At 32.8% G+C, this 26077-nt stretch overlaps 1 protein-coding gene across 1 annotated transcript in view; it reads right to left on the reverse strand.

Annotated features, from left to right (window-relative positions):
• Nucleotides 1–8675: 8675 nt before the first annotated feature.
• The window catches only part of ADAM10 (ADAM metallopeptidase domain 10), a 145399-nt gene continuing 127997 nt past the window's right edge, over nt 8676–26077 (reverse strand). Inside the window, exons 13-16 of the mRNA XM_051980730.1 lie at nt 23563–23671; nt 22958–23178; nt 11679–11805; nt 8676–10976 (exon numbers count right to left, since the gene is read on the reverse strand). Coding sequence (XP_051836690.1) covers nt 10882–10976; nt 11679–11805; nt 22958–23178; nt 23563–23671 — 552 coding nt within the window. The 3' untranslated portion in view covers nt 8676–10881. The remainder of the gene's footprint in view (nt 10977–11678; nt 11806–22957; nt 23179–23562; nt 23672–26077) is intronic.

The following is a 26077-nucleotide window of genomic DNA, read 5'->3' on the forward strand; positions in this document are numbered from 1 at the left end:
TTCCTATCAGTTTCTTAAGTTAGGTGCATCTGAATGAAATGTAGTTTTTTAAATGACAGCCTATAAGACATTTACCAGAAATTACTTACCAGATAATACATGCTTGTTAAAGCAGGAAAATGAACTAATACACTAGAAATGGGACTCAAAATGAAGCTCTTGCATTCAGTTCACTGCAGTGACATACTAATAACAATCTTTCAAAGCCAGAGATGAAATTAAGCAGAAATTATATCATTTGAATATCTCTAGAATCCAATGGCTAAAAATCCATAAGCTTATATTGATTTAAATTTTCATGTTGGTTGCTATCTGATCATATTTTATTGTTATAATTTTAAATGTTTTCCTTCACTAACATTAGAAACAATGTTGACAAGATTAACACTGAGGCAGTTTTCACATTGGTGGATCCAAATCAATAGGATTGAGAGAGACCTGGAAGATAGAATATCTTACCTCTTTTTTTTTTTCCCTGCATGAAATAACGTTGACAATACTAATGGCATCTGTTTCTTTATGATACTGGGGGGTAAAAGTTGTGAAGTCTTGTTGTCTGTTGTCAGGGTTTAAGTATGGATTTTCAAAAAAGCTTTTCCTAAGAAGAGATAAGTTCTGAGCTTCTATTACCTAATAAGCAATTTGCTCATGTGTACAATAAAAGCAACAATTCTAGGATCTAGACCACAATCCTAAAACAAGGAGAGGAGGTAAAGTAGGAGAAATAGATACTTGTGGTAAAAATTAAGATTTTATGCCAACATCAGTTAAGACTTAGAAGTTAAGGGCTGAAAATAAGACTTTTTTTTTTTTTTTAATAATTCTAAACCAATGAATCTAGGAAAACACCTGTTATTCCAGAATTTCAAAAGTATTCTGAAAGTATAATAATCATTCAAGTATAATCATACCTTTCTGGTGGCACAGTAGATAGAATGCTGGACCTGAAATCAGAAAAATTAAATCTTCGGCCTTCAAATATGATCCAGATACATATTAAAAATCACAAACTCAAGCAAAATTATTAGAAAAAAATGAAGCAAGGGTTGAGAGAGTAAAAAAAAAAAAAAATAGATAAGGAATTTTATACAAAAATTTACCCAGAAAATGGATTGTGGAGAAATTTCAGAATCAAATGGCTACCTGAATTATCATGATGAAAACAATAGCCCAGACACTGCATTTCAAGAAACATCAAAAGAATGCCCAGATCTCTTAGAGTCAGAGGATAGAGTGGAAATAAACCTATTGGTTATTTCTTAAAAGAAACACCAAAATAAAAATTTTACAAAAAAAGAGGAATTAAGGAAAGATATTATTTTTTCACATAATCGGAGGGCATAAGTAGATGTCTATACAAACAAGGAATACAAATAGAGAAAGCAGCTGACACTTGCACATCTCATTCATCTGAATTGGTCAAAAAAAAGGAAGTGCACACACACAGTTGATTACAGAAATAGATTTCACTCAACAGTGAAATAGGAGGGGAAAGAAAGGAGAAGGGAGAATAAGAGGCATGGTGGATAAAAGAGTTCTAAGCAAAACAAATTCCAAAAATGCACAAAAATATTTTTATCCAACTTTTTGAGGTGGCAAGAAATGTGACTCTGAAGAGATGGCCATAAATTGGGGAATAGTGTGCTCAACTTTTGTATGACTAACCAGGATTCCAAATGATTAAAGAAATAATGAAATTTCACTTCATGAGAGATGAAAACTTAGAATATAGAATACATTTGGATGTGACAAATGTACAAATTTGTTTTGAGTAATTATACAGATGCTTATTAGGTTTTGTTTTTCTCGTGTTCTTAAAGGGGAAGAAGAGCTGGGAGAGAAAGCAGACTGGCTGATTAAAACAAACAAAATACACACATAACATATATGTTAATACAAAACTCATCAAAATGAAACATTAGAACTACAATCAACATAACCAACCACAATTTCTGAAGACTCATGATGAAATGTGCCATCTACATCCTGATAAAGAGATGGGCTCAGAGAACAGATTGAAACACTTCTTGTTAGATATGGAAAAATAGAAATTTTCTTTCACTTGACCATACATGCTTGTAAACAAGGATTTTCTTCTTGCTTACTCAAGGGCAACAGAAGGGATGGAAGAAGAAAAATAGATATTTAACATTTGAAACTCAAATAAAACTTAAATTAAAAAATAAAAGATTAGACACTATTCAACTAATGATATAACATGAAATTATTTTAAATTCACTAGTGACACTTTCTACCCATTTTCCTTTATTTCTCCCTCTTTTTAACCAACTTCTGCCCCTATCATCTAACTTGTTTATGATCTTTAACAAGCAATTTTTCACTATTTCTACCCATTTTCCTTTATTTCTCCCTCTTTTTAACCAACTCCTGATCCTATCATCGAACTTGTTTATGATCTTTAACAGGCAATTTTTCGGTCTACTTCCCCCTGGCTTTTTGTTGAATGTAATTTTCATTGCATCGTGGTCTGAAAAGGATGCATTTACTATTTCTGCCTTACTACATTTAAGTTTGAGGTTATGTCCTAATATATGGTCAATTTTTGTATAGGTTCCATGAACTGCTGAAAAGAAAGTGTATTCCTTTCTGTCTCCATTACATTTTCTCCAGAGATCTATCATATCTAACTTTTCTAGTATTCTATTTACCTCTTTGACTTCTTTCTTATTTATTTTGTGGTTTGATTTATCTAATTCTGAGAGTGCAAGGTTAAGATCTCCCACTATTATAGTTTTACTGTCTATTTCTTCTTGCAGCTCTCTTTCTCTTTTAAGAATTTAGATGCTACACCACTTGGTGCATATATGTTTAATATAGATAGTGCTTCATTATCCATGCTACCCTTTAGCAAGATATAGTGCCCTTCCTTATCTCTTTTAATTAAATCAATTTTTGCTTTAGCTTGATCTGATGGCTACCCCTGCTTTTTTGACTTCACCTGAAGCATAGTAGATTTTGCTCCAGCCTCTTACCTTTAACCTGCATGTATCTCCCCGCTTCAGGTGTGTTTCCTGTAAACAACATATTGTAGGATTCTGGCTTTTAATCCATTCTGCGAACTGTTTCCTCTTTATGGGGGAGTTTACCCCATTCACATTTATAGTTTAAATGACCAATTCTGTATTACTTGCCATCTTGTTAATCCCTGTTTATGCTTTTCTCCCTTCTTTCTCCCTTCCCCCCCTTCCCAGTATTAAGCTTGTGAGCACCACTTGCTTCTCACAGCCCTCCCTTTTTAGTATCTCTCCCCCCCCCCCGCCTTAGATTTCCTCCCCCTTTCCCTCCCAGTTTCCATATTCCCTTCCGCTTAGCTTATTCCTTCCCTTTTCACTTTTCCCTTCTCACTTTTCAATGAGGTGGGAGAAGTTTCACCATAGATTGAATATGTCTAAAAAATTTTTCTCTTAAAGCCAATTCTGAAGGCAGTAAGATACCCACTCTATTCATCCCCCTCCATTCTTTCTCTCAGATATAATAGGTTTCCTATGCCTCTTCATGAGATGTACTACCCCCACTTTACCCTTTTTCTGGTACAATGTCCTTTCCACATCTAGTTTCTAGAACAAGGTATACATGTATTCTTAATACATCTTTATAGCCGAAATATAGTTCCCAAGATTAATCTTTACCTTTTTAGATTTCTCTTGAGTTCTATATTTGTAGATCAAACTTTTTGTTAAGTTCTGGCTTTTTCATCAAAAATAGGTGAAATTCGCTTACTTCGTTGAATGTCCATCTTCTTCCCTGGAAAAAGATGCTCATTCTAGCTGGGTAAGTTATTTTTGGTTGCATACCAAGTTCCTTAGCCTTTCGGAATATCATATTCCAGCCCCTTCAATCCTTTAATGTGGATGCTGCCAGATCCTGGGTGATCCTTATTGTGGCTCCTTGATACTTGAATTGGGTTTTTCTAGCCGCTTGCAATATTTTTTCCTTCGTCTGAGGGTTCTGGTATTTGGCCACTATATTCCTTGGTGTTTTGATTTTAGGATCCCTTTCAGTGGGTGATCGATGAATCCTTTCAATGTTTATTTTTTCCTCTGTTCCTATGACTTCTGGGCAGTTCTCTTTGATAATTTCCTGGAAAATAGTGTCCAGGCTCTTTTTTTCATCATGCTTTTCTGGGAGTCCAATGATTCTCAGATTATCTCTCCTGGATCTGTTTTCCAGGTCTGTTGTCTTCCCCAGAAGGTATTTCACATTCTTTTCCATTGTTTGATTTTTTTGGATTTGCTTGATTGATTCTTCTTGTCTCCTCGAGTCATTCAATTCCAATTGTTCAATTCTGATTTTCAGTGAAGTATTTTCTTCATTCACTTTTTAAAAATCCTTTTCTAATTGTCCCATTGAGTTCTTTTGTTCTGTGGAATTTTTTTCCATATCGCCAATTTTGTTTTTTAGAGAGCTATTTTCTGTTTCCAGTTCACCAATCCTATTTTTCAAGGATTTTATTTCTTTATCCACTCTCTCTTTAACTGACTTCTCCAGGTTCTTTTGCCAAGCCTCCCTCTCCTTTTCCCATTTTTCTTCTAGCTCCCTTGTGAGAGCCTTTTTAATTTCCTCCATGAGATTCATCTGTGCTGAGGAATAGATGATCTCCTCCTTTGGGGATTTACCTGGAGACAGTCTGCTTTTAGTCTCCTCAGGATTTGGAGTCTGCTCTCTATCTGTATAGAAGCTGTCAAGGGTTAAAATCCTCTTCAGTTTCTTGCTCATTCTGTCACTGTGGGGGAAGGAGGGGGGGCCCAGGTCCCGAGAGACTCCAGCTGTTTGGGGTTGTGTTCTTCACCCCCGGTGTTTTTAGCTTCTCTGCTGGGCTGCTGACTTGCTGCCTGGGCAAAGTATCCAGTCCTGTAGCGAAGCTCTCCCCGCAGAGATGGCTGCGATCACTCCCCACCCCCTCTCCAGTCTGCTCCCGTGCTCTCACTGCCTCTGCCCGCCGCCTGCGCCCGATCTAAAACCGTCCCAGCCCTCCAGTAAAAAACAGACCTTTCTTGGCGAATCTCAAGGATGGCTTCTCTTGGTAACTATTTGTGGGTTTTTTTTCAGTCAAGCATTAATTCAGAGGCTTGTAATGAAATGGATAGTGAGAGAAAACGCGGAGCTACACAACTATGTGCCTCCTCTCCGCCATCTTGGCCGGAAGTCTAAATTTTTCCTTTAAGTTGAAACTAGTCAAATTTGTAGGAACATGAAACAAGAAACTAAAAGGGAAATTATAGCTACAAGATTTCTTAAAAGCCTATTGTTTTAAGTACTTCTGATCTTCCCCGAGATATAACTGAGGCTAGAATTGTTATTCAGTTTAATTTTTGCCATATTTATAAGCCACCTACTTCTTAGTGTCAGATCTTGGGCAATGTGTTCTAGGTTAGATTTAGGATGGCAACACCATGAAACTGACTTTTAGTCCCTACGTAGGGAGAAAATTCCAAGATATTTTGGTACTACACTGCTTAGTACTTTATTATGCAGCTGCCCCAAAATACAACAAGGGTTCTCACCTTATCCTTGCCCTTACTAGAAATGAGGAAGAGTTTTCTCTTTACTGGTCTCCTAAAGATTCCCACCTTGAGCTATGACTTGTCTTTCCCATTTGCCTGCCTGGAGTCCATGATTTAAATTTTCACACCTGTAAAATGAAGAAATTGAACTAGATGGGTTTCTGAGGTTGCTTTGAGTTCCAAATATGTTTCTAATGGATTTGAGACCTTTAAAGTTCTACTCACATTTTCTCTCTAGCATATTCATCAGATGGTTTTAAAACCTGATTTGTTATCTAGTCTACACAAAGGGTCTCGCATAGTTTCAAGGACAGGTAATAAGTCTAAAACTCACTGCACTCCATCAGCTTCTTCACATCATAGCCAACAACAAAAAATTTTTCAAAGCTGTTTGTTATGAGGGGAATCTTGTTCTCTTTTGTATAAGAGACATAACTGGCAAATTATAAACCCAATAAATGAGTCCTTTGTATTTTAGATTATCTAGCTCTTCCTCTATTTCCCCAAATTCTATGTGACAACTTATCCCATAGGCAGTTGCAGAAGGCAGAATTTTCCAAATTCTATTATTTACATGTTCATACTGTAAAGTACTCCAAAGATTAAATAATACATAATTTCAATCAATCAGGTTGTTTCTAAACAAGCATAATAATATTTAAAAATCCAGAAAAAAATTTAAAACATTTTGAAATTTTAAATTTTTCTTAATACCAAATATTAAAAAATTAGTAGTAGATAAATTTCAAAATATTTACCTCGATATTTTTGATAATCTTATATTTACTGACAAAATCATATCAAAAGAGCATTGAAGCAAAGCTTATAAAGTTGTTTTGAGGGGGACACTACCAAAATACATATATATATATGGGGGGGGGGGGTGCAGAGAGGCTCGTTTTAGTATAGACAAACCAACCACTAGCTTTTATCTTTTTTTATTTTTTCCTTAAGAACAGTTATAATTTTTTTTTAACATGTGAAACAATTTCTACACTTTATTATTCTGGAGTAGAAGTCTGGGGGGAAATGTAATTTCCCAAATTCTTTGAAATATTTTCAAATGATGCTAGAATAACTAAAGAATTTAATTTTGGTAAGCAGTCACTTATAGACATATTAAAATATCCTTCATGGGTATAATAATCATAAGAAAATTTAAGTCCTTTTAAGTATTCTCTATTAAGTCCTCCTGCTACGACTGCTGCAAATATCAGCATTATTGTAAGGAGTTGCCAAATCAAAGAAATCCAAACACAGGGATCAACTCTCAATGGCACCATTTGTAGAAGAGCTGACAACTAATATGGGAAGAAACTGACCAAGTTCTTTTAAGAGCAAAATATTTTTTGGTAGAATAAAAGTAACAGTTAATTAAAAATGCAGATTTTTACATCACAAAATTTACCCAGATTGGTAAAATAATCAATGAAGTAAAAATTAAATGAAGCACTGTTTTAATATCAGCTTCACAAACAAAAGGGAAAAGCGTCCATCTTAAAGAAAAGTTAAGATGCTTTTTACCTAAAATACAAACCCTAAAATGGGAGAACAATTAAATTGCTGAATATTTTCACTTGAATAACTTGTATAATAAGTGGTTTTTACTTGTTTTACAATTAAAATAACAAAAGCAGCATGAAAAATCATAATGGTTATCATTCCTCAAAATGCATCCTAAGTCTTAAAATTAAGTCTAATAATAATGTTGTTGGACAATTTCCAATGAATTTTAAAATGCATAAAAGGTAGTAGGGAGCATGATGTTATAATGAAGTGAGAAGACTACAAAGAATGAAACTAGAAAATATCAGGGAGAAAAATGTGGTAAAATTCAACATGGCAGAATGGCAATATTTCTTATATTACTGACATTCAAAATAGCTCTGCAGGAAATAGTAACAGGTGGTAACCTTAAAAATGGACACAGCAATTCAGTACATAAATTAACAGGCAAAAATCCCCCCTCTCCCCCCAGCTCCTCCAGGTCTGGTAAAGTCCATGAAGATAATAAAAAAAGGAAATATCAGAAGCAAGAGAAACTTAAGTATAACAGCGTAGAAAATGACACAGATAAGACAAAATCCCATATTGCAAAAACTATTTGATTTATTGGAGCTGTTTTTCCTGTTCTTTTTTTCATTGCTTTATCCCTTTTTCTGTAAATTACTGCTTTTCATATCCACTTGACAATGTTGAAAACTTATATCTCAAAAAAATAACAATTTTCCCTTTTTCAGTGCAGTATATTTTATTCTATTATCAAGCTTTTTACCTGATAATAATTTGTCCATGAGAGAATCTAGATTTCCTAAAGTTTAGCTTCTATAACACAAAATTTAATTAAAAATTTATAATCATTACAAGTAAATTAACTTTAAAATATAATATGGCAAATATACTTTTATGAACAATTGTATATGAAACATTTTTATGTTCCTAAACATTTTAGTTAGACCTATGAAAGTCAAACACACATAATATATTACATTTATGTTTCCTCTCTCAAATTTCCATTTTTGGGTACAATATGTCAACTTTCTTTTGTAATCATCTTTAAGTTTTAAAAAAAAGTAAAATATTGGACCAACTTATACTGAAAATTAAGAATGCTACAGCAAACTGCATTTTTGTTACTTAGATATATGCATAATATCTATTGCATATTACATGGAATTCAATAAGAGAAGGTATAAGGTTGAAAGTAACTACTAGGATTATAAGCAATATTGTGGTATGCAGGTGAATTTTATTTTTAAAATGTTAAATTGTATGCACAGACACATTTAACCTTGATTTATTTTCTATGTAAATTCGAAAAAAGGAATAAAAAACAGATATTACTTGGGTACTAAGAAACATGCTTTAAAAAAGAGAGAGAGAGAGAGAGAGAGAGAGAGAGAGAGGTCATTTAATCAGAACCTTTAGAGCTTGAAGTCCACTAGATCCAATCCATTCCCACCTCTCTATCACCTTAAAAGTAAGGACACAGAAATACAGAGGGGTTAAGGAACATTTCCAAGCTCACAGAGAGAGTCAGGATCCAAACTCAGGTCTTCGGAGTGCTTTTCTGACTATAACGTGTTCAGAAAATTTTTGTGAGATAGCTTCTTTTGAAAGTTTGTGTTCAAAAAGCATGCAACCTTTGAGTTGATTTCATCAAGTCTATTTATTAATGCATTTCAAGTTTCAAAAAACCTTACATATCTTTGCACAATACTTTATTTTTTTTTTTTTTGCAATGTTTTAGTAAAAATTTCCAAAGTGAACAAAAAAGATACTGTATAAAACACAGCGGACATTAAACTGACAGTAGTATTAGATCTCACTTGTCTTGATCTTTTTGTTTTACCACATCTTGATTTGCAATGGAGAGAGTTCAGTGCACATATCTCTTTTCAGAAAACATTTAACTTAGACTCAAAATAAAATAGGGCAGTGTGTATTCTGCCAAAACCCTACCACAGGATAACATTACAAGCAAAAAATTTACATGATCCAAAGTCTACCACACTCAAGAAGTTACTAAGAACTCTTGCAAAATAAAAGTCACCATTTTAGAAATGCAAACCCACTTCCAACCTTTGCACAGTCTGAAAACAAATGTATTTAAATGATTTAAAAGCAATTAATTACGTATATTTCTACCTATTGTTTAGAATTATTTATAATCTGGGGTTTCATGTACAAAATTTGTCTCTAAATCATGTACAAAAAGCTGTATTTTGAAAAAAGTCACCACATACTGTACAAGTTTACAAGGAAGAGATCCCATTATTTTCTCTAGCATTTTTGGCCTTGCTGGCTTGCGTCACATTATGAGAATGATTGTGTAAACCTTATACTCTTAAAAAGAAAAGAAAAGAAAAAGGAATACCCAAATACAGAAGTCTTTTCAACCTTCAAAAAATTTTCCTTCAAAGTGAAGCCAGGAAAATGATAGCCATTTACATCTGATTAGTTTGATGTAGTTGGAAAACAGAAGCAATAAATATGTCACAAGCTTAAACGTTTTTTTAATGCCCCCTTCCATTTCCTGCATAGCAGTAAGCCTGTTAATACATTAAATGCTTTTGCTTTCTTTCCTTAAATTCCAATTATTTACAGCTGCTGAAAAACTAAATTTGTAATGGGACATTGTGCTGTTTCAACTTCACTGCTGTTTAAAGATTTTTTAAAATGTCAGTAGGCCTATCAGTTGATCAAATAATTGTTTTTAGTGGTTATTCATTACCAATTACAATATGATGAAAAGTGTCCATTTTTTTGATAAATTAAAAAATAAGCATAACCTTTTCTTTTCCAACAACAAAAGTTTTTAGAAATCAAAATCAAAACAAAACCACAAAATATCATTTGTTAATTATATATATATATATGAAAAAGTAAAAATAAGTAGGCTGCAAACAAAAAATCCAACAGGCATAATTTCCACAAAAGCATGAATAAAATTTCAACTAACTTAAAAAGGCTGAACTGAATAGTTACATGAAGTTTAAAATAAAAAGAAATCAGACTCATATAAAAAAGTCAATTTGAAGCAGTATGCTGCATATGCCCAGTTTACATAACACTTCTGTCAACTGTTTCCCTAGAGAGTATTCAGCTGTGTGCTATGTTTTAGCAGCTGTTTGAAAAGATAAATGATTAGTGGAACCAACTCTTATCATAAGGGAAAAAAAAAAAAAACTGATTCTCATTTCAAAACTGCTGTGTAAAAGCATTATAGAATCCTGGACCATTATACACCACCATCCTCTGTTATCCTGAGTATGTCAATTAAAACAGTAATTGTTTTCATTAATAGCGGAAAAGTTTTATAATACAAAGAAACATCCATATTGCAATTTTTGTTTACAATTGCACAGAGAAGTACAGTGTACGTAAGAAATACATGTCTGCATATAACAAGGTATGTACATTGGCAAGTGATGTCTCCAATGTTGAGGTGGTCTAGCCTCCTAGCCTTAATTGGCAGTTGAAAAATAGATATATATTTCAATTTGTGAATAAAAGTTTTAATAGAGCCATGTTTGCCTGCAAGTGAAGAAAACGCAGCAACGAAGAACAGGGAACAAGGGGCGCGCAATCATATTCTAAGACTTTGTGCCATTAGATTAAAAATATCTGTCTGTAAGAAAAACATGTTACTTCTTCTTTTTTTTTTTTTTTAAATTGGAACATTCAGCCATTAAAATTTAAACAACTCCACCTGGGCTGAGGACATAGTATCTTGCCTTTTTTCTTCTACTCTTATGCTGAGAGTTTAGTCTGGGGACAATGACTTAATAGGTTTTTCTTTGGAGTGAAGTTTTCCCATTGTAGGCACTAGGAAGAACCAAGGCAAAAGCTGCAGTTAACGTCTCATGTGTCCCATTTGATAACTTTCTCGGGGTCTCTGACGCTGTGGTGGCTGAACTGCTTGGGGAGGTCTCCTCCTCTTTAAAGTGCCTGAGTTATTAAATAAAAGCAAATTAAGTCATGATTTTAAAAAAATATATGTATATATATTATCCTCAATATACAATTCAAATAAGATAACTTCTGAAAACATGTAAAACTTTGTAAAAATTCTAAGACTTGAGTATAAGTACAAAAACTTTAAAAAATAAACTATAAAATCCAGTTACAATTCACTAAAAGGATCCTGGTTGATTTGTTTAAATCATCACTTTATTTGGTAAGGGGATTGTACTGATACAGTTTAATAAGATATCTAAGAGTATAAAAGTTGACAAAGTTCAAACAGAAAAAAGCTGTGTGAATCTGACAAAAATAGTAATAAGATTAACATTTAAAATCAAAGTATTTTTATAAATCAACAAGTGAATAGTCAATACAGCAAAGGCATCTTAAAATAGTTTGTCACTGTTGTTGTAAGACAGTATTCTTAAAATAAATATTCACCAAACCATATATTCAATAGTCCCATTTCTAATGGCAAAGTATCTATTTAAAATTATTTCTTGTGGCAGTTTTCTCACTGAAAGTAACTCTTCTTATGAAACAGAGATTTGTGTTACTGTTCGAAGAACTACAACACTAACATACACACACACGCACACACACACACACACACACACACACACACACACACACCAGCTGACTTCTTTAAAAATGGAACAAAAATTTATTTTGCTCATCTTGTCTTACCTGGAAGTGGTTTAGGAGGAGGCAACTTTGGATTACTGCTTGGAGTATGAACACTGCATATTTTAATAAACCCAGCCATTAACATGATCAAGGCAATTCCCATAAGCAACACTGCCCACCAGTAAGCCTAAAAATAATAGATAAATATTTATTTTCTTTAATAAGTTTACAAAACATTTAATTATATTAGAAGTTTTAAGCAAGCTTACCATATAGGAAACCTATTCTAAATATCATATTTCCAAATCTGTAACATTTAGTATAAAGCTAACAATTCTAAAATCATGACATTTAAAGTAATGCAATATTCATAAATGGGTTATTTAATAAATTCATCTTCCTAGAAATCAAGCTGAGAATCAATTAAAAAAAAAAAAATCCTGTAAGTATCCACGATTAAGTATCTAGACTATACATACTAAGTTGCATATATTTTAAACATGCAATTCAGGAGATAGGGTGATTTAGCAAAAACAAAACAAAACAAAACAAAACACTGGTTTAAAATCTTGGTTGTTAATAATTAGCTGTAGGATCTTGGAAGATCACTGATTTGACTTGTATGAGGCTAATTCCTCATCTGTAAAATGAAAGTAAAATCTACACTACCTCACTGGGTTTTTATGAAGCATAAATAAAATAATATATTGCATACAGAATTTAATGCAGTATAAAATATTGCATAAATATAAACTATGATGATGCCTAGAATAATGAATGCAAAACTGGGTAGCCTTGTTTTTAATAAGGTCATGGACTTCACAGCATTTAAGTACTTAAAGGAATTTTAAACAGCACCTAATCTAATCCAATCTCATTTTTTTTTAATGTCTTTTTTATTTTTTTATTTTTAAATTAACTTTTTATTGACAGAACCCATGCCAGGATAATTTTTTACAACATTATACCTTGCACTCACTTCTGTTTCGATTTTTCCCCTTCCTTCCTTCCACCCCTCCCCCAGATGGCAAGCAGTCCTATACATGTTAAATACGTTACAGTATATCCTAGATACAATATATGTGTGCAGAACCGAACAGTTCTCTTGTTGCACGGGAAGAGTTGAATTCAGAAGGTATAAATAACCCGGGAAGAAAAACAAAAACGCAAGCAGTTTATATTCATTTTCCAGTGTTCTTTCTTTGGGTGTAGCTGCTTCTGTCCATCCTTGATCAATAATCCAATCTCATTTTAAAGAGAAGGAAACTGATACTCAAGAGATCAATTATAAATTAGAAAATTAGCATATTAGGAAAGTAGAAGGAAAAGGCTACAGTAGGGAGTCACACTAAAAGAAAAAGAAAGAATAGACTATAGAGGAAAAATACTTTTAAAAAATGGGCATAAGAACTCAGAAAGCTTATCAATATATTGCCATTTAATGTATAATCAATAGATCCCCAAACCTCAAGAAATCCTAAAAACAACCATATTACAACATAATGACATTATAAGTCATATTCAGATTGAAGACCCTGAATCCTTAAGATTCTCTTTTAAAAGGTAGTGTGAGAATGAAAAGAGAATTTATTAGACTAGAAGTAGAAATACTAGGTTCCACTCCCAGCTATTACAGTTAATGTGTAATCTTAGTCAGATCCCTTCATCTTATAGAACCTTAAAACTCATTCCTATTGTTTGTCCTTTATTCTCCAAGATGATAATCAGGGAAGTGAAGTCACATCTTGCAAGTGAACTGAATTTAAATCAGGCTGTTGAAAACCACCAGCCTCACCCTCCTCCTGAGCAATTTGAGTCCAATAGCAAAACATAGAACAGGACAACTGAAGATGCACTGGCAGATCTTGGCTTTTTAAGTTAAGATCTTTCCTAGGTCTCAGTATGATTGAGGCTAAGCCCAATCGGTGATTAAGGAATACATTTCCTTATAATAAGGATAAGGAAACATTTGGAAGCACAGTTATAAATGTACATTTTCTTAAAATGTTAAGCATCCACCTAAAACCACCAATAAGCATTATTTGTATTGGGAATAACTTAGATATCTTCTCAGTAAGATCAAGAGTGAAAGAATGTCCACTGTCACCAACATTATTTAATATTACTTTAGAAATGCTAACAATAGCAATAAGAGGAGAAAAAGGAGTTGAAAGAATAAGAATTCTCAATGAAGTAATAAAGCTATCACTTTTTACAAACAGTATGATGGATATACTAGGAAAATCCTAAAGACCCAACTAGTAGAAACAATAATTTGAGCAAAGTGGAAGAAAGAAATTAATACACATAAGTCGCCAGCATTTCTATAAATCACCAACAAATTAGCAAGAAAAATTTCTTGCAATTTCTGCAAGAAAAAACAGAGATACCTCATTTAAAATAATTACAGACAATATAAAATACTTGGGAATATACTTGTCAAAACAAACTCAGCAACTACATGAACTTAATTATAAAATTTTATATAAATAAAGCCAAATTTAAATAACTGGAGAAAACACATTCATTGTTCATGGATGGAGAGGACTTATATCATAAAAATAACAATCCTACCTCTATTCAATGCCTTCTCAAATAACTACAAAATTATTTTACTAAAGGAGAAAGACTAAAAATAAAATTCATTTGGAAAAAAAAGAGCAAGAATTTCAAAAAGAACTAATGAAAAAATGTAAAGGAGGGAGGTCTAGCAGTACCACATCTTAAAAATAAATTATAAGAGATTATCAAAACTATCTAGTACTGGCTAAGAAAGAGAAAGGTAGATCAGTAATCACAGATATACAATACACAGTAGCACATAAACACAGTAACTTTGTGTTTGACAAATGTAAAAATTTAAGTTTCAGGAATAAGACTTCATTATTTAGTGGGTAAAACAAAACAAAAAATAAACAAAAAACTATTGGAAAAGCCAAAAAACAATTTGGCAGAAATTTGGATATAGACCAATATCTTACACCATTTATCATGATCAAAATGAATACATAACCTAGATATAAAGGGAAATATCACAAGAAAATTAGAATATGGAACATATTACCTAAAAGACTTATGGATAGGAAAACAAATTTATGAACAGTCATGAGATACAGAGCACTGTGGAGAAGAAAATGGATTTGATTACATTAAATTAAAAATATTTTGTACAAATAAAGCCGATGTAGACAAGATTAGAAGAAAAATAGAAAACCAGGAAAGAATTTTATACACAATTTCCCAGATAAAGATCTCATTTCTTAAATATATAAAGAACTTTGCCAAATCTATAAAAATGAGCCATTCCCCAAACGATAAATGGTCAAAGCACATGCATATGTATTTTTCAGGAGACATAATCAAAACTATACAAAGTCACATGAAAAAGTGCTCTAAATTACTGCTAAAACAACTCTTAGGTACCATCTAACACTATAAGATTGACCAAAACATTAGGAGGAAAATGATTTGTTGGAAAGAATAAGGAAAAATTGGCACATTAATACTCTTGGTTGGAATCATAAAATGATCTAATCATTTTAGAGAATAATCTAGAATTCTATCCAAAGAGTCATAAAAATGTATACCCAGTGACCCAGCAATACCAACATTAGATCTGTTTCTCAAGAAAACTATAGGGAATAAGGAAAAGACCCTACATGTTCTAAAATATTTACAACAGCTCTCTTCATGGTTGCAAAGAACTAGAAAAAGAGGGGATGATCCTAGGTTGGGGAACAGTTAAACAAGTTGTAGAATATAGATGGAATACTGCTACTATGCTAAAAGAAATGATGAGCTGCTTGATTTTAAATGTTAACATTTTAATTTTCCTTCTACTGCAGAGAAAACATTTTTTAAATATTCTTTAATATTTACATGTTTGTCAGAGGTTGTTGTTGTTGTTTGTCCTTCATTCTCAAAAAGCTCCATGACAATCAGGGAGGTAATACCATGACATGCAAATGAATCAGATTTAAGTGAGTGAGGGCTGAGCAAGGTCACCTGTCTCACTTTCCCCTCTAAAGCCACCTGGATCCAGTGGTCATAAGAGATCAAGACAACTGGAAATGTCCTAACTACATCAATTCATCCTCTGGAGATGGATGCATCTTAAGTCTCTGAAAATTGTTTTTAATCATTATACTGCTGAGAGTAACGAAGTCATTCAAAGTTGATCATAATACAAATTTGTTTTTACTGTATACAATGTTATCCTGATTCTGCAAATTTCATTTTGCACTGTAGTCTTTCCAGGTTTATCTGAAAGCAGCCTGCTTATCATTTCTCATAAAATAATAATAATATTCCATCACAATCACATACTACAACTTATTCAGCCATTTTCCAATTCATGGACATTCCCTCAATTTCCAATTGTTTGCTTCCACAAAAAGAGCTGCTATCAATATGTTTGTTCACACAAAGATTCCTTTTCTTTTTTGAAAAACTCTCTGGGTTACATACTGGTATGTATTATGGTATTCACCAGTCAAAAGGTCTATACCATTTTAGAGCCTTTGGGCATAATTCCAAATTGCTTCTTAAGCTATGTGTCACTGCCCCATTTGGATCTGTGTAACTGAAAGTGGGGGAGAGAAGTATCACAAAATTATAATTTATCAGTAACCTATTTTATAAATCTATATACCTGAGGTAGGATAAGGTTTCTTGAGCAAAAAGGAATCACAAGTAGAAAAAGTTTTAAGAACCCTGCTCTACAGAATTCTCAATCAGTATACCACGTCATCATTCTTTGCTTCAATTCTTAATCTATCCTTTATCATACAAAATGGACATTGCCATTGCCTCAGTCAAACTGAAAACCTGTATGAGACCTTAAAAAGGCTAAGGTCTCCCACTGCATCAGGGCTATCTTCAGTCCTTCCAATCTATATTTTGCCACTGGATTAAAATGATACTGGAAGAGAAAATGAGGCAGGTTGACCTTGCAGAGCTCTCCCTCATTTAAATCTAACTCACTTGGATGTCATGGCATCACTTCCTTGATGATGACAAAGAACAAACAACAATCTCTGTGCATAGAGCTGTGGATTCAAATAAACTAATCAATGGGCAACACAGACCTTTCTACATAAGATATCATACCTTTACCTCCGAGTATTCTGTCTAAATGAATGTTAAAAAATAAAAATCATTCTGGCTCTCACCAATTAGTCAACAATAGATCCCAGAGCAAGCAATTCCCACTTGGGTTATTATTTTGGGCCCAGGATTAATTCAGAGTAAATGTAAATAGCAACTGTTTTCTGTTTGGGGCAGAAGCCCTAATGGGAACCTCCTGGGCTAGATTTGGAGGGAAGAAGAAAAGGGAGGGGAAAGGAGGGATGCAGGGAGACAGAATTGGTAGACGAGGTTATTCTTTACCTCAATTCTTACCTAACTTTAATCACTGAATGGGCTTTGCTTCACAGAAAGAGACCTGTTAAAGACCTTAAAAAGATCAAGGCCTCTTACTACAATCTATTTTGCTACTGGACCCAGATGGCACTGGAGAAGAAAGTGAGATGGGTGATTTTGCAGGAACCACCTTCATTTAAATCCAATTCTCTTGTCTATCATGGCGTCTGCTTCTTGATAGCATGGTCCACATTGAGAACAAAGACAAAACAACAATTGTACCCAGTACACTGTCTGGAACGTAGTAGACACTTGATAAGTAGTTATTTAATGATTACTATTCCCATTATAATGAGGAAATTGACATCCTAAGAACTTATTTGCTCAAGGAAATTAATATCAAATGAAAAAGCATGCTAGATTTTATACAAACCATTATTTCTGAACATAGTTTAAGGTTAAAAAAAATTATTAAAGAGTATTTTGTTTATTCTTCATGTTTCAACAGCATTAATAATAAACTATAGAAAATTGGTGAAATTCTATTCCAAAATCCAAATTAAAAATTGCCTTTTCACCCTCTCCTCAATACACACATAACACAATGTCATCCATGAATTCTCTTTTTAATCTAAACAAATATCATGTGTACTAAATTTTGGATTTGCTTCTCCACCCCACCCCCAGAACTGAAACATTCAAATTCAAGTTCCCTTCAAAATAAATCACTGTTGTTGCTGTTGGAGTAGTTGTTCAGTCATGTCCTACTCTTCATAACCCCAATTGAGGCTTTCTTGGCAAAAACACTTGAGTGTTTCCTTCTTCACCTCATTTTATAGATGTGAAAACTAAGGCAAATAAGATTAAGTGACTTGTCCAGAATCACACTGCTAGTAATTATTTGGGGTCACATTTGAACTCAGAAAAATTAATCTTCCTGATTCCAGGTCCAACACTCTATCCACTATACCACACTGTAAGAACAAACAATTTTTTCCAGAGATTATGCCCTTGTCTAAACCAGCTTTTTGGAATCATCTTCAAAGCTTGAGATACTTTAACACTGGAAACCTTTGTCTTTGGAGAAAGTATTTGATTTTTCTAACTACCTAAAAGTCACTTGAAGCCTGGGTAGGTGAATAAGATAAAAGTGGGTAAGACGGGAAAAATTATTTAAGGAGAGAGAAAAAAAAAAAAGTATGACAAGAAAGTAGTAAGACTGATTTTGTACATGTGGTTTATAACCCAGATGCAAAACCAATTGCAGAAGTGCTCTCAGAAGTGTTTTCAACAATGGCAAAACATATTTACTCAACAGGCATTTATTAAGCACTTCCATATGTTTTATAAGTTAATTGTATGGAACAATCTAAAATATTCTGGTGGGAATAACCTCATTTGAATAATAAAGAGTGTGTGTATAAGTACGTGCACACATATAAATTTTAGTAATTGTTTTTGGGGAATTTTATTATTTTATAATCAAAACTTGCATAAAATATATAGATCAATACCAGTCCTCAAGGTCTTCTCTAATGGTATATCACAAGAATGTTTCACTCAATATTGTTATTAACAACTAAGATGAGAGTAGATTTTGACAAATTTTCAGGTAACATAAAGGTAGTAGGAGTAATGAAAATTAGATGTCAGAATTAATATTCAAAATTATCTTTACAGATTGAAAGACTAAAATCAAGATGGAAGTTGACATGAAAAATGAGAAGTCATGCATATATACTAAAACAAATATGCACATACCCCTCACTATTTATGAGGGTAAAAAGAAAAAAAATCACAAACACCTAGGCTTTTATTTCTTATCAAAATTTAAAGTTTTTTTGTTGTTGTTTTTTGCTGAGGCAATTGGGGTTAAGTGACTTGCCCAGAGTCACATATCGAGAAAGTGTTAAGTGTCTGAGTCCATATTTGAACTCAAGGCTTCCTGAGTTCAGGGCTGATGCTCTATACTGTACCACTTGGCTAACCCAACATTTTAAGTTTTAAAACAAATCTAATTTTCACCATAAAAAGCACCCAACAAACAAAAAAGCATTGATGTTTCACACTAATAAAATTTACAATAGCAACATCCAAGATCCAAAAGACAAATGAAATTTATATAGCACTTTGAGAAATGTAAGGTACTTTAGGTGTCTTCAGCCTTGAGAACAAGAGGGAATAAAGGTGAAGAAAGGATCTGAATAAAGGTCAATTTCTAAGCAAACCACATTCAACCTATATTTGGACAACTCAAACAAATTTATCACTAGCAGATTCTCTTCCATTCTTCCATTAATATTTTAATGACTTTTAAGTCCATTTTCAGCAACCATTTAAATGTGTCAAACAAATTAGCATTGGTGCAGATTAACTGAATCTATCCTGTATCCTATAGAGATATTATGGGCTGAGTAAGATTAGTTGGATGGATTTAGCAGCAGGACTTATTGTCCCTAAAAAAAATTAATAAATTAATATCAGCTAGCAGGGTCATTTTTTTTATTATTATAGCTTTTTATTTACAAAACATAAGCATGGGTAATTTTTCAACACTGACCCTTGCAAAAACCTTCTGTTGCAACTTTTCCCTTCCTTTTTCCCCACCCCTCCCCCTAGATGGCAGATATACTTTAACATATTTAACATGTATGGACTATGTTAAATACAATATATGTATACATATTTGTGCAGTTATCTTGCAAGCAGGGTCATCTTAATGCCACAGGGATGTTCCATTCAACATTTTTATCAATAACTAAGTTGAAGGTATAAGCTTGTCAAATTTTGGGGTGATATAAAGTTAGCAGAAATGATTAAAATATCAAATGTCCAAATCAACATTCAAAATTATTTCCACATATTGAAATAATAGCCAATTTAAAGGTGATATGATTAACTCTATAAGCCTAATGTCTTGTTCACAATAATTCATTTGCAAAAATATATGGATATTAAGATTATGTCAGAAGTTCAAACTGAGTCAACATTTTGGTATGATGCAACAATCTTATGTTAGGAGAAGTAAAGTATCCAGTATTCAAAAGATGATAAATGAAATTTGCAAATCATGATCCTTCCACAATATCAAAAGGTCTCTCACTGAAATAGAATTCATATTTGAAAAGGGATATTGACAAATTAAAATACTTCAGAAAAAGGTCAAAAGGAGTATAAGAAGGTCTAAAACAAAGGAATACTTTGCCTAGAGATAAGAATCTCAAGCAAAGAGAACTATTTGAATGACTGAAAGAGAAGCAAGCTTATTCTTTGTAAATCTAGAGAAAACTTACAACTTAGAAATGAAACAGAACAGAAATGATCTTTTTTGAACTTTGCTCTGACCCCAAAGTTCCCAAATTCCTGAAAGAGTCCCCCTCCCCACAAAAAACCCCAAAGAGATGGAATGTTCTGGTTGGTTTTCTATAGCAGCCTCTGGACTAGCCTTCCTTTCTGCACAGTAATCACTATGAGAATAGCCAAATTCTTTTATTATCTCCTTCACAGTCTAGTTTCCTTGCCTAGGGCTCGGCTAGCTTTCTTGAGGTCCTCTGGAATATGTTTTGGTTTCTGTGGGGGAGGCAGGAGGACCACCACTACAGTCTCTCTCTTGAAATCAGTCTGAAGTCAGCTTGTGCCCCAGCCTCCTGTGTGCCCTCTGTCTTCTCCGAGTCTGTCTATGAGCCTCCTCCGAATCTGACCCTGACCCTTCTGAGTCTGTCTCCGAGACCTTCTGAGTCTGTCTCTGGCTCAGACGGGCCTTAATCTCAGTGGAAAAATGAAGGAGGGCAAGCCTGCCACCTCGGTGATGTGAAATGGAATGAATGAATCTGGCTGAGTTTGCCCCAGCTTATATGCTCTATTTTAATTACATCATCATAGGTATCAATCTTGTAGAACTATATTAAGTACTAAGTACATGTACTAAACTAGAGAACTATTAATCACCATGCTAAAAAGTAATCTCTGAGGGTACACTCCAATGACTACCTCACTAGAGAACCATGTGCACTACTCTGTATAATTCTCTCTCTCTCTCTCTCTCTCTCTCTCTCTCACACACACACACACACACACACACACACACACACACACAAACACTTCTTCAAGATGTTCTACTTTAGCAATGAGTTCCTCTTTTTACTAAGAAACAAGTCAACAATCACCATTCTTTTAACTGTTTTTTCTATCTTTTGAACGGTGAAATTATCATCAAGACAAAGTAAAAAATAATTACTTTTCTGCAGGAGCCCCAAAAGACAGCTAGATAAGTTTCCATATTACTCTTATTTGCCTCTGTGCCAGGCTCTCACACATCTAATAACCCTTTCTCTATAGGTGATCATTAGTCTCCTATGATGAATATACATTGATAAAATCTACTAAGAAAGTCAACTCAGAAAGAATTAAAAGCTTAAGAATGAAATTCTGATGTCACAAAGGAAATTTCCACAAGGAAAGAAAGGGAAAAATGATTTAAAAAACTGACCAATATGAATGTACAATGAACAAAGAGACAAATATTTAAAACACAAAAGATGGAAAGGCAAATAAGAAAAATAAATATAAGAGTATACAACCAAGATAAAGAGTTTATATGTTAATGCTGCAAATGATCTATGGTTGCAAAATGAAAAACGTTTATTTTGTTGCTATTCAGAACTAGAAATTAGTAGAAAGCTCAAAGTAGGTATGGAATCACTTATCAAGACAGATGGAAAAATGACCACAAGCGACAAAAAGAAGGCAGAGCTACTTAAGTCTTATTTTGCTTGTTTTCTCAGCTGAAAAAAATGAGTAAAGACAAAAAATATATCAACCAAGGAATCAAAACACCAAGATAAGATTGGGGGTGGAGAGGTGGGGGAGGAAGGATGGTAATTCAAGATAGCTAACTGCTGTTGATAAGTTCAAGTAAACATAAACAGATGAAATATAGCCCAAAGTATTAAAATAACTTATAGAAATAAGTGCTAAGTGGTATCTCTTAATTGACAGAGGGCAATTCTTGTTATAATTTTAAAAGGTTTAGTGAAGTCTACAAAATATAGGCCAGTGAGCTTAATTCCTTTCAATTTTGTAATTCCTTTCAAAATTGTAAAATTATTATTAAAAGAATAGTTAGTTAGTAAACACTGAGAAAAGGAAATAATGATCATATCACAAAGAACCAGTATGATTTTATTCAAAATGTGCCATGAAAAACTAAGCTCATTTTCTTTTTAAACCAAGCTACTAGATCTGGAAGGTCACAAGAATACTGGAGGCAGAGTTTGTTCAGACTTTAGCAAAATATCCTTTCATGCTTTATTTATGGACAAGATGAAGAAATGTTTGCTAAATGATAGTGTTAAGAATAACTATAAACTAGCTGAATTACCAGGTTAAAAAAAACACAGAAATTCAGTTAATTTAGTTTCAACATTAAAGAAAATATCTCGTAAAATATTCAAGGAAAAAAAATTTAAAATTATGATTAATTATCCTTGAATAAAGGAAAGGACATACAGGAAGGGATGGAGAAAGGAATGGAAACAATGCTGATGAAACAAATTTTAAATTCCAAAGAGAGAAGATACACAGAATTTGACAGACAAGTGTTATTAAGTACTACAATGCTAATTTTAATATGTTTTTTTAAAATCATAAAGAATTAATTTATGGTATAACAGACAATCCCATTTTTCTGTTCATTGTATATGGAAATTTTCTGTCTGTAATTGTCTATCAAGTTCGCAGTAATGAAAATTTTCAAGAAATGATAAGATATACAAATCACACTCAATTTGAGTGCAATACAAATTTACATCAGAAAATTTTTCCTAGTGAAACCAGTATTAAGAATCAAAATGTTATTTCCTTATAACAATAGTTATTAACTGCAAAAAATTTAAGATCATGGAGTTATTGTAAGGTACGTTTAAAATTATCAAAGTTTTTCATAACTGTTTTATAAAAACACTCAAAGATATACTTACCACAATCCATTCAGCAATGTTTTCATATAGCTCTGGACTAAAAATTGCTTTTTTCAGTCTGGCTAAAGGACCATCAGCATCTACCAATCTGCACCGCATAAATACATCACAATAGCCTCTAAAATCATTACAAGGGGATCCAGGTTGCAAAGTGATGGTTCGACCATTAAAGTACTTATCCCATCGGAGAGATCCTGTACTTGCACAAGATGATGGATCCACTGGGAAAGAGGAAGGATCAAAGATAATCTAAAAATCATATTAATTTTTAAAAATTCAATTCATTTGCAGCATTTTTTGAATGCCTACAAAATGCATTTTTATGATACTAATTCAAAACTGCATACATTATATCAATAAAAAGGAAAAAAAATACTAGGGGATCATAAGTCTGAAAAGTTTTTGTTCCATAAAATAATGACATTTTAAAAGCAAAAGATGTGATTTTAAAATATTTTAGAGATCCTATCATTATAACACAGTTAATTTTGTTAAAATGGATTAATTTTCAAACTATACCCTTTCACCAGTAAAATACTACCAAAGTTCATCAAGTTGCAATTTAGGGAGAATGATTATAATAAGTTACAAAATGAAAGTCTTACTTTTATTCATGCAGCAAACATGGCATAATTCTTTATCATCTTTGCCATCAGAACTAGCACATGTGCATTCCTCCAAGCCATGTTTTTCACAGATAGATCCAGCACATTGCTATTGTAGAGAAAAATGAAAAAATGTTCTTAGGGTTTGCATTTACTGCTAATAATGAGAGAAATAAAAAGTTATAGCAATACAATTATTATGAAAAAAGAGGAAGTAAAATTTTTGTTTCAACTAAGAAGTCTTTTACAAAGCCCATTACAAATAAAGGCTAGATCTGAGTCAAAGACATACTTTTAGAAAGGATAAGAACCACATTAAAAGCAGACTAAGAGACCAACTTAAAATAATATGAACACAGAAATGGGAAAACTGTACAGGCATTATTACAATGGGAAATTTTTAGTGTTTCAGCAAAAAGACATAAAGAAAAAGTTAATTTTATAAACTGTACTTCAAAATATTTATCAATGCAGGTATTCATCCACTCACTGATGCAGCTTATAACTCTTCCATGCTTTAATTGATAATTAATGAATTGTTATGGCCAAAAATATTTATCACTGAGCCAACTTTGTAGCAATAAGCCTCAGTCAAGCAATGCTTAAGTGACATGAAGCTTTCAAATCTATGGTTTAGGTCTTTTCAGCTTTTCCATTGAAGTGATCTAAGATCTGAAAGAATGTATGTATTATGGACAAAACTTTTAGAAATTTAAGATATCTAAAAGCAATCAAACACAACATAATGTTTATTATTAAATTCAAGAACACAAACTAGTAGAAGGAATTCCTACTTAAATTTTGTTTTTAAATTACTGGCAAAACTAGAAAGCAATATGGGAGAAATTAGACCAGTATCTTAAATTGTGTATCATCATCAATCCATAAGCATTTATTAGATGCTTATTATGTGCCAAGCACTATACTAGGTACTGGGGAAACATGTAGCCAGTCAATAAATATTTATCAAGTGCCAATTGTATACTAGGTACAAGGAATGCAAAAAGAGGCAAAAAACAAGATCTTAACTACCCTCAAGGAGCTCACAATCTAATGGTAGAGGCAACAAGCAAACACATACAAACAAGCTGTAATCAGGATAAAGAGGAAATAATTAAGAGAAGAAAGTACAAAAAAAGGGAAATACAAAGAATGAAACAACTATTCTCAAAAAGCTTACATTGGGTAAGACAATGTGTGTGTGTGTGTATAAATGAAAATATATATAAAACCAGAATAAATGCACATAAATACATAGTAGTTAAATACAAGATAGTTTGGGAGGGAGGCACCAACAGTTTAGGAGGTAGGAGGGAGTAAGATCAGGACATGATTCATGTAAAAGTGATTCCTGAGCTTTGCCTTGAAGGAAAAAAAGGATTCTTACTATAAAGTAGATATGAGGAAGCAGCACATTCCTGGCATGGCAAATAACCAGTGCAAAGGTGGATGGAGCCACGAGATGGAATATTTTATGTGAGGAACCAAGAAAATACAAGTTTGGGACACTGGGAAATAGTTGGGGGTCAAATAGTAACAATTTTAAAAGCTTAAATTATGACCAGGCTAAAGAATAAGTATAATATAGAAATGGGGGGAGGGGACCAAAGCAAAATTCATACAGTATATATAGAATTGAGAAAAAAATCAAATTTGATTACATTATAAAGAGGAAATAATATCCAATGAAGCCAGAAAAAGTTTGGGGGCAAGTTATAAAGAGCTTCAAAGGCTACTCTTTCTGATGAGCCATATACTCTAAGTAGAAAAAGCCACATGACAAATAATGAAACAAAAGTCATGAAAGAGAAAATAAACAACAGAAATTATGTTAAAATAAAAAGCCTTTCAGGGAAGAAATTTAATATGACTTCATCAAACATCTAAGACACAAGATATCTAAAATATGTATATACACATAAATCTACATTAGTATAATATTTATATATGGAATTGACCAAAAACAAATTTTCCAATAGATTAAATGGTCAAAAAAATATCACCAATTTCATTAGAAAACAACCATGCATAAAAAGAGTGTGAATCATATCCAAAACATCAAAGTGTTAGTCACAAGATATAGTACTTAAGTATTAGTATTATCATTCATTTATTCATTCAAAAAAGGAAAATGCAAATTAAAACGATTCTAAAGTGAATAGGCAGAGATGATAAAAAGATGGAAATAATCTATGTTGAAAGGAATGTAGGAAGACAGGTATACTCCTAAAATGTTAGTGAAGCTATGAACTGATCCATACATTTTAGCAAACAATTTAGAATTATGGAAACAGTCACCACTCGTTCCTTTTGATCCACTACTTCTATCCTGAGCAGAAGCTCCAAAGTCAAAAAATAGAAAGACCACATATATAACATAATATTCTTCACAGTATTTTTTATGGGTAGCAAAGAACTGTAAAGTAATTAAAAAATAGTCGAACAAATTGTTAAATACAAAAGGAATTTTATTGCATTATGACAAATGGTGAAAAACAAATTCAAGAAAACATAG

The sequence above is a fragment of the Antechinus flavipes genome, chromosome 2, assembly GCF_016432865.1.
Source record: "Antechinus flavipes isolate AdamAnt ecotype Samford, QLD, Australia chromosome 2, AdamAnt_v2, whole genome shotgun sequence".
Taxonomy (NCBI): Eukaryota; Metazoa; Chordata; class Mammalia; order Dasyuromorphia; family Dasyuridae; genus Antechinus; species Antechinus flavipes.